We start from the raw sequence: 10,643 nt of genomic DNA on the forward strand, positions 1-10,643 counted from the left end.
AGGGAGGGAGAAGAGGAGAGAGAGAATGGACAACTAAGAAATGTTTTCTAAGCTCTAGCTGGTACTTGTATGCTTTGTGCCCCTCTACCCCTACTTGAACCCAGTCAGCAGAAATTATTGTCACCTACTCTAAGGATTGTCTTTGGAGGGCTAGAAGTGATCCTAATGAAACAGCATATTAGGAAAGAGCTCTGAAGGGCTTTTATTGGATTTCTTTTCATAGACGCCAATATCACAGTTTCATTTTTTTTTGAATTGGAGTCTCACTCTGTCGCCCAGACTGGAGTGCAGTGGCCACTCCCGGCCACTGCAGCCTCGACCTGCTGGGGTCCGGCGATCCTTCCGCCTCAGCCTTCCGAGTAGCCAGAATTACAGGCGTGCGCTACCACGCCCGGCTGATTTTTTGATTTATTGTAGAGATGAGGTCTTGCTGCCCAGGCGGGTCTTGAACCCGCGGGCTCAAGCAATCCACTCACCTCAGCCTCCCAAAGGCGCGGGATTACAGGCTGAGCCACCGAGCCCGGCCACAGTTTCATTTTAATACATGTTATATGTATTTATATATTTATATTTGTATTTAGTCTTCATCACTTCCTGCCATTCTATAACACACATTTTGAATAGATGGTGATTTTCTTTGTTCATTGCTTTTGGTAAACTGGCAGTATTTTATTGATTGTGAAAAAATAATTTGGGATTCAACAAAAGAAGACCTACTTATGAAAGATCTTGGTTTTGCTGTACTGAAAGAGGGTAGAGTTTAGAAAGCAAGTGATCACTCTCTAGTTGAGAATTTGCTTTATAAAATATGAAAGCTTTAGAAGAAGTTCTCTATTCCTTTGAATCCCCTGAGTTCTTGATCCCTTTTTGTATGTTTTGCATTGGAAGTAAGTGGAGAGGAATAGCTACTTTTCAGAAAAATAGAAAAAAATGTTCTATTTAACTTGGTTTCCCAAATGCTTGGAGGATTTTTGTGTCTTAGGTACAAACCTAAATTAAATGTTTTTGAGTGCCTTCTCTAGCTATAGTTTGTTACTGAAGCCACGTATTTATGTAAGTCTAACCAAAATATCAATGGGTAATATGCAGAGAAACAAGTTTGTTCATTGATTCAAATCTCTGGAATGTAGTAGATTCTTTTCATTTTCTTGGCAGAAACTAGTTCACATAGTTCAAGTTTTTTTTCTGTCCTGTTATAATTTTCTCTTTTGACCAGTGCCTGGACTAATTTCTTATACCTAACATTTATCTTCATTTCCTTAATCTCACTCAGAATATTTGGAGACTCTGATTTTTCTCCTGAACTAATTTGTCACTGAGTAGAAATATCATATGTTGATTAAGAAATATATTCTGAGAGGTCATATGCTTAAGCTTTGTATCTTAAGAAATAAAAGGAGAGTCCCTTTGAGTCCCTTTGGGAAATGTCTTTGGAATATGCTGGATTAAATCAAATTAAAGTTTATTTAAAATAGGATTTCTCCCAACTTTTATTCTGTTTTATCCTGTTAATGTGCATTGTATATCACAGAATACTGCATGGCCCGATATGGAAGAGGTGAAATAAAAAAAACGGCAGCAGCACTAAAGGGCATTAAAATTGACAAGTTTAAAAACTGTTTTGAGGCAACCCCTGGGTCCTCTCCCACTGTGGGAGTTTTTCTGTCCTTTCAATAAATCTTGCTTTAAAAAAACCCCAAAAAACTGTTTTGAGCAATGGAAAAAGTGTCTCCATAAGTGTAGTGCATCAAATGGAGAGAACTTGGAAGGTGACTGATATTTAAACATGTAAGAATAACTACATAGTTTTTTTTTAATAAATAAATTCCATTTTGGGGGACTTCTCACTCATATTTGAAAAGTCTAATGATACCATTGACTATCTTTTTTCTTTTTTAACTTGGAAAATGAATTAAGATAGGTTAAACTTCAGGATTAAACATGTATATATTAGTATGTTTAGTTTTGTTTCGGAGACTAAAAACTTTATGTACTAAGGTCTTTTGTTGTAGCATTTTCTTTAAGATACCAATTTGTTCAAAGTTAGAAGTTCATTGACAGCTTAATTTTGTTTCTGTTCTTTCTTTCTCCCTCAACCCTTTTTTGATATGTTTGTGTCTGTTTTTCTCTATCCTAGGCTCAACAGCAGAGAAACCTGGATAACATTGTCTTGCAACAACCCAGAATAGGTAGCAAGAGAAAATCTAAGAAAGATGCATATATAATCTTTGATACAGACATAGAAAGCACTAGCCCCAAGTCTGAACAAGATTCAGGAATTCTGGATGTTGAAGATGAGGAAGATGATGAAGAGGTAACTAACATCTAAACTGGGGATGTGGGAATTTTTTTAAAGCTTAAATACACTATGGTTTGGATGTGATGAAGTTTATTCTTATACTACAGTCTGTGTGATCTGGATATCAAATGCCATTATGAATACAAATAGACTCCAAAATAAGGAAACTGAAGATACGCTAAGATAGTTTAGATCCTGACTATTTTTAAATAATTTAAATTTTAAGTGCATTCCTCTTTTTTTTTTTTTTTTTTTTGGAGTTGGAGTCTTACTCTGTTGTCTAGGCTAGAGTGCAGTGTTACACTCACAGCCACCTCAGCATTGACCTGTGGGCTCTGGCGATCTTTTTGCTTCAGCTTTCCAAGTAGCTGGAACTACAGGTATGCAATACTACACCTGGCTAAAATTTTGATTTGTTGTAGAGACGAAGTCTTACCATGTTGCCTAGGCTGGTCTCGAACCTGCGGGCTCAGGCAATCCTCTCATCTCAGCCTCCCAAAGTGCTGGGATTATAGGCTTGAGCTACTACGCCCGGTCTGTATTCGTCTATTTTTTGAAAATTTTCAGGGTTTACGGATTCTATACTGATTGGGTACTACATTAAGGAAAGAGTAGTTTACCTGACCTAGAGACAAGAGGTGTAAGGTGATTCCTGGTGAAAATGGTCTAGAGTTTCTTAAGACAAAAGATGTTACTTCAGAAGGTGAGGAGTGAATAAATCAGGGTTTTGTTTTTTTTTTCCTTGAGAAATGGCTCAGATGGAAAATATTAAAAGTTTCCAGAAAGTTGAGAATAGATTTCTGAAGGAAATAGACGTATGAGTGATTATGGGGTATCTGGGAGTTTTGTGACATATCCATAACTTCTTAGATTAGTTCTGTGTTACTGTCAGGCAAGAATAAGATTAAGTGACTTACCTAATACATATTTTATATCCTTCTTTGTTGTTGGGAATACATTTAATCTGTGTTTAAAAATAAAACTATTGTGACGTGAGATTTCCTGTTAAAATGTTTTTTTCTAGATATTTATCATTTGCATTAGCTGGGTCAGTTTCTTTGCGAGTGTAGTGTTTAGGAACATGAGCTTTAGAGTCAAAAAGACTCTATTCAAATCCTTGTTCTGCCATTTTATTTAAAAAAACTTATAATTACACCATTTACTTTTAAAACGGGCACTGGCATATGTAAAAATCATTTACTTTTGTACTCAGTTACCTGTTTTGCTTGTAAGTGCTTGTCTCCTTTTGTTTCATTTCTCTGGATAAAACTGGGTTCACCATTTCTTCCCTATCCTTGCCTCCTGTTATACGCTTACTACCCTTCTTTCACTTCTCTCTCCTCAAAAACTATGCCCAAAACTTGTCCTTGTCTAACTTTGTAATCTTAGGTAAATTGTTTATTCTTTTAGAACCTTAGTGTCTTCATCTATCAGGTAAAGGCTGTGGTCTCTGTGCCATAGTATTACACAAATGCCTGCTGCATAAAAAGTGGCCAATAAACATTAGTTTGTCTTATTTGTATTGCTTTGTATTGCTGATTTCTGTTGTGTATCACCGCTATCAGAATGTCTGTCTCTGTTATTCTTCTTTGACTTCAGAAATAGAATTGGCATTGTTTAAACTGTTTGGGCCGAAAGGCAAATAACCAACCTCTTCACGTGTCTGAAACATTAGCATTTAAGTTTGATAGAACGTCTGAGGGACTATCATATTTGTAAAGTAATGCAAAGTAATACATACTTTTTATATAGTTATCATTATTGAGGTGACACATTTCTTCAATTAAGTGAATAACTGTATCGATCATTTATACTTAAAATTCATACTTTATATATATAGGATATGCTTATTATATAAATAAGGCACATTAATACTTAACTATACTTTAAAGTTTTGTTCTATGCCCATTTTACTTGGATTGCAAGAAGTCTTAATAGCTCTTAACAGAACCAAGAAAAGTTTTTGAGTGTTATCTAATGGAACGTAATAGAAGAAAAGAATCAACTATTTGCCTGCTAACCCTTGAAGATAGAAATGGGTAGAGAGGACTTTATCCAACCCTGACTATTTTCTAGCATTCTCTCTTCTTGCCTGGAAAGACTGGTATATTAGGATATGGAGTCACCTTGAAGGTCAGATTGTGAGGTATTTGACTCATCACAGATGACCAGTCATGGTAGTAGTTCAATAAAGCATTAGTCTCAAGAAAGACTAGTTAACTCCTTAATTTATATTTTGAGTACCCATCTAGAAAATGAAATTCTATCAGGCACTGTGGCTTATGGAAATGGAAACTCATCTGTGTTCGTGGATGATACACAACCTGAAGAGATGGTTAGATGATAAGGTGAAAAATGAAGTATATACACAGGTCCTTCTGTAAGGAAACCATTCTTTATCCCTGACTCACTGATGATCCTGGCTATATCATTTTAATTTTTGTTCTCCTATGAGTTCAGAAAAGATGAAGAAAATGAGAAGTAAAATGTGCTGGGGGGGCGGGTTCCTTATAAAGGTGGTACTATAAGATGTACTTGGAAGTTGCTTTTTAAAAAATGGGCCAAATCAAGCAGTTTATATTAAAGATTTGCTGATTGAGCTCTTGCAACAAGATTTCAGCACTGCACTGTCATCTAATGGCATCCTATCTTAAAAAAAATTCTACCTTATATTTATTTACTTCTCAGTTTGAATCTTCTTCAAGTGCACATTCTTAATCTCAAACCTCATGTAGAGAATTATTTATTTAGATGTTTCCAAACTGGTTTCTTGGCATAGTTCTTGCATGGTGTGAATAAATTCTTCAGATAAGGTCTTTCGTGACCCACTGTGACGTTCTGACCTTCATTCTTTTCATTCTTCAACAGACCTCATTGAGAACAGCATAATTTTTGGAATATTGTGACTTTTAATCTGTGAGCATGGCAACTGTGGATATAGGGCAGTGATTCTTAATCTATTTGAGGTCATATATTACTTTGGGACTTAGGTAAAAATATATGCTGTCATTTCCCAGTAAATATGCCTATATATTCACTCACAAAAATTTCTGCATGAAATTTCAAGAGGTTCATGAAATTCATTTTACCCCCATGGCTCAACTTAAGAACTGTGTTGTAGAGCAATTCCTTTTGAACTTTAATGTGTATAGGAATCACATGGGAATCCTTTTAAGGCCCTATCTCCAATACAGTCACATTGGGAATAAGGGCGTAGCCATATGAATTCTGAGAGAGACACAATTCAGTTCACAAGGCAGGGTGATTGGAAAATACACAGGTAAGATTTGTTTTAGAAGGTAAAAGTTCTGTGATTTTGCAGATTGAGGATGAGTCCAGGAGCCTGCATTTTTAGCAAGGTCCCAGGTGCGAATGGTACTTCTGGTCCTTGGAGCACACTTTGAGTTGTAAGACTGTAGAGGACTGCAAGGATGCTTTTTAGTACATAAATCAAACAAATCTATGAGTGTTTGGGTCTTCTGTTTATTTTTTTATTCATATGATTAAAAAATTTTCTGGTAATAAATGCAGCACTTTAAGAGAAAGTTATATCTTGCTTTGTAAAATCTGTTGCTTGTTATAGATTACCAGCATTTTAAATGACATTTTATAATTCTAATTTAGCAAGCTTAGGTTATTTTCTTAATCTCTGAAGTCAGAACTTTACCCTTTCCTATGCTTTGTTTTTTTTGAGTTGGAGTCTCAGTCCATCACCCAGGCTGGAGTGCAGTGACATGGTCAAGGCCACCCCAGCATCGACCTGCTGGGCGCTGGTGATCCTTATGCCTGAGCCTTCCAAGTAGCCAGAACTACAGGTGTGTGCTACCATGCCTAGCTAATGTTTTGATTTATTGTAGAGACGAGGTCTCACCAAGTTGCCCAGGCTGGTCTTGAACCTGCGGGCTCAGGCAATCCTCTTGCCTTGGCCTCCCAAATGCTGGGATTACAGGCTTGAGCCATCGTGCCTGGCCCGTTCCTATACTTTTAATGGAAATACACATAATTTATTCTTCGAGTTGAATGACATTTTTAGGTTATTTACCATGTCTCTAGCTTAATGATACTTGATAGGAGACCATGGAATGAGGTGGGTAGGAAAAGCCAAACACCTGGCACATAGCTTTGCACATAGTGATCAGAGAGTTAATGTATTATTAAACCAAAATTAAGTTGGTACTAGAGATGGGAAAACTTAGCAGCCTGAGGAACTGAGGATAAAATCTTAGTAGCAAATTGTCATCTTGGATAAAAAAGCTACTCATGTGTTTAGCCATCTGAAGCAGTTTTTCTTTTCTTTTCTTCTCTTTTTCTTCTCTACCCCTAGCTTTATTGAAGTATAACAGAGTCAATCACTTAATGATTGCTGTGGAGTGTTGCAGAGAAACATATTCCCTAGTAAAATTCTCTCTTTATGTTATTTTTGGCTTAGCTAATGAAATGGTTCCAATTAATTTCTTTTTACTAATTATATATTACAAGTTGAACTATGTAAAACTTCTATTTAACTATTTTTGATCATCAGCTTAATTCAATTGCTTGTCAGTGTAAGTATGTATAACTTAGGGAATTTTGTTTGAATCTTTATATCACTGTGTGGTATGTGCAGATGTTAATGTTTTTTAAATGTCTAGGTAGAGCTTTAAAAATGTTTTAGATGTAGTGTGAACATTTTAGATTGAGAGTGAATTTATGGCCCTAGGTTCGTCAGAAATATCAGTTTTGCAATATTAGAAGATAAAATATGAAGAAGCCCTCAAGGTGACATATTGTTTGTGGGTGGAGGGACATTAATATCTACCATGGGTAGGCTTATGATGAGGACTAAATGAAATGATATATATAACTATTTTATCAGTGCTTGGTACATACAATGAATGCTATTGGTGTGCTTTTTCTTTGAATAAAGGCAAAATATAAGTTGGTATATTTGGTAATACATATTTGCATGGACTGATGAACACCATCTGCTATAAATAAAATACCTACTCAAATAAAGTAGTATTGAATAAGGAGTAGTTTGAAAAGCAGGACCTATGATTTCTTCTTTGTTTCTAGGTTTCTTCAGAGTTTCTGCATTTTTAGAATACTTCATTGGTACCATACTATGAGGTATGGTGACATATCTCATATTCTAGTTGGTACCTCTCTTTATTTATAAACTGTTAAGGAACAATGGTCACCATAGTTCATGTGAGGTTTAGCTCTCCTGATTTTGGTGCTTCTTTTGAAATATAGAATAAACAGGAGGAAATTGTTAATTTAAATACAAATGACATATAATAGAAAGCCTTTGGGATATCTTGATGTTTGTGGTATTGCACTAATTTTGATATATCAGGATATTAATTTGCAGGGCTGCCATAATAAAATACTACAGGCTGGGTGGTTTAAATAACAAAAATTTATTTTTTACAATTCTGGAGGCTGGAAGTTCAAAATCAAGGTTCTGGAAGGGGTGGTTTCTTCTGAGGCCTCTTTCCTTAGTTTGCAGATGGCTGCCATCTAGCTGTGTTCTCACATGGCCTTTTTCTCTTTGCTCACACATCCCTGCTGTCTTTTACTTTTTTTATGAGTTGTCTCTTCATTTTTTAAAATAAAGATACAAGTCTTATTGGATTAGGACCCTACCCTTGTGCTCTCATTTATCCGTGATTACCTCTTTCTTTAAAGGCCCTATCTCCAATACAGTCACATTGGGAATAAGGGCGTAGCCATATGAATTCTGAGAGAGGCACAATTCAGTTCACAAGGCAGGGTGATTGGAAAATACACAGGTAAGATTTGTTTTAGAAGGTAAAAGTTCTATGAGATTTGTGCTGTTGGGGAAAATCATATAATTTCTCTAACATTCCTTTTCTCACCTATGAAATAGTGATAATAAAAAATTGCTTGTAAAAAATTATGGTAGTTAAAATATTTGACCTAAATTTAAAGTGTTTATAGTAAAACTTTCTATTGACAGGAAGGTAACAGAAAGTGAAGATAATTTCTCAATAAGTTAATGTGAAATAAAAGATGCCATTATGAGATTAGAGTTTAAACAAGGGATTGCAGGTTGGCAGCCCATGGTTCAGAAACAGTATGCAAACTGGTGGTTGGTCTGCACAGTGCTTAAAAAATTTTAAATTACTTGCCAATTAAAAAAAGTCAATTGAATTCACATACAAATATGAATTTCTAACTTAGTCTCTTTCTAAGCATGATAGTAAGACGGGCCCTGAGTAGCAGGGTTACCATCAGTAAGCCACTATCCCTGCTGTGTCTGCACACTAGCAATTGCAGTTTATCATTACATTTATGCTATTGTTGAGGGAAATATAATATTGCTTATATCGAGTGTTTATCAAAATTGGCAAAATGAAAGACTGATAGGGCCACACATACATGGAAAAAAAAAAGACGAGTACTTTGAAAAAAGAATAAAAGTCCTAGCTATTTCATGTATATCATACACAAAGGATGTTTATTAAGATAATACAATTTAAAATTGCCAGCCTACTTTTCTTAATTCTAATACCTATTGACATCTGTAGGTTCTGAGTTTTTCATTTCTGTTCTTAGTGAAAGTTTACCTATTAAGGATATGTATGGTCAAAAGAAAAGTAGGTGCCCATACATATAACCAAATGCCAAAAGGACAGTATAGAGGGCGACTAAGTGATAATAATTGAAAACATTGAGACATGTTTTAGACATTATGTTTTGGCTTTCTTATTCCCATTCTGTGATCTTTTAGGTATAGTCATTGGTAAAGATATATTATGGCTCACATTAATTTAAGGTCTTTCAAATTGTTTTCATTGTGATGATAGTATGAATGTCCTGTTATTTTGATTTTTTTTGGCCTCAGTTATAAAATTCTGCTTGTCTTTTCAGTTCTTCTAGAAGTCTTCCTTTATATTCTTATTGATTACTTAGCCCGCTTGGCCCCGGGCTAAGTTGCTAATAACCCCAACTGTGGAATGTACCCCTTACCTCTGGTTTATTTTTTAAATTTTTTTTATTCTTTAATCAATATTTTTTATTATGGTTTTGTGGGGTACAGTTAAGGGTTAGGTGTACAATTACATTTCATTCAGGCATCCTGTTGATAAGAGGTGTATCCTCATCCCCAGACAGATATTTGCTACTGTTAATCCCATCCCCCCCCCATAGTTTCCCAGTACTGTCAGTCATTTTCTTATAGTATTACATTGGATGTTCAAGGTCCATTATATGAGTGAGAACATGTGATACTCGGATCTTTGTTTCTGTGAGAGGTCACTCAGTATTATAGACTCTAGTTCCATCCAGGTTGCTGCGAAATTCATGATTTTGTTCTTTTTTATGGCTGCGTAGTATCCCATCATGTATATGTAGCACATTTCTTTAATCCAGTCCTCTTTTGATGGGCAGCACGGTTGCTTCCAGGTTCTTGCTATTGTAAACAACGCTGTGATAAATATACGTGTGCAGGTATCTTTTTTATAGAGTGATTTGAGTTCTTCAGGGTATATTCCCGGTAGGGGGGTTGCAGGGTCATATGGGAGGTTGATATTTAGAGCTTTTAGGAATCGCCACACTGCTTTCCACAGAGGTTGCACTAGTTTACACTCCCACCAACAGTGTAGAAGTGTTCCCTTTTTGCCACACCCTCTCCAGCAGCTGTCATTTTTTGAGTTGTTGATAATTGCCATTCTGACTGGAGTTAGGTGGTATCTAAGTGTGGTTTTGACTTGCATCTCCCTGATGATTAGTGAGGTTGAACATTTCTTCATGTGTTTGTTGGCTGCTCGAATGTCCTCTTTTGTGAAGTGTCTGTTCATATCTTTTGCCCATTTTATAATGGGGTTGTTTGTTTTTTTCTTTTCAGCACTTTTGAGTTCCTTGTAGATTCAGGATGTTAAGCCTTTGTCAGACCTGGTGTTGGCAAATATTTTTTCCCAGTCTGTAGGCTGTCTCCCTGCTCTCTTGATGGTTTCTTTGGCCTTGCAGAAGCTTGTCCCACTTGTCTATCTTCTCTCTTATGACCTGTGGGTTTCGGGTTTTGTTCAGGAATTGGGTGCCAGTTCTGATTTCCATGAGGGTATTTCCTTCATTTTCCTTTATTTTCTAAGGTTCTTATGGTTTGAGGTTTTACATTTAGGTCTCTGATCCATTTGGAGTTAACCTTTGTGCATGGGGATACATAGGGGTCCTGTTTCAATCTTCTGCATGTGGTCAGCCAGTTTTCCCAGCACCACTTACTGAATAGATTCTCCTCTCCCCAGTGGTAGGTGGTGGAGGCCTTGTCGAAGATGAGTTGGTTGAGAAATTGAGGTTTTGCTTCTGGAATCTCAATTCTATTCCATTGATCTATATGCCG

At 36.1% G+C, this 10,643-nt stretch overlaps 1 protein-coding gene across 2 annotated transcripts in view; it reads left to right on the forward strand.

Moving 5' to 3' along the window:
• LOC103267999 (exocyst complex component 6B) overlaps nucleotides 1-10,643 on the forward strand; it is a 420,217-nt gene that overhangs the window by 156,487 nt on the left and 253,087 nt on the right. For both annotated transcript variants that reach the window (XM_021716280.1, XM_021716279.1), the window contains one exon: nucleotides 2,138-2,314. In XM_021716280.1, the coding sequence (XP_021571955.1) occupies nucleotides 2,138-2,314 (177 nt within the window). The remainder of the gene's footprint in view (nucleotides 1-2,137; nucleotides 2,315-10,643) is intronic.

The sequence above is a fragment of the Carlito syrichta genome, unplaced genomic scaffold (genome assembly GCF_000164805.1).
Source record: "Carlito syrichta isolate Samal-C Ts95f unplaced genomic scaffold, Tarsius_syrichta-2.0.1 Scaffold308662, whole genome shotgun sequence".
Lineage (NCBI taxonomy): Eukaryota > Metazoa > Chordata > Mammalia > Primates > Tarsiidae > Carlito > Carlito syrichta.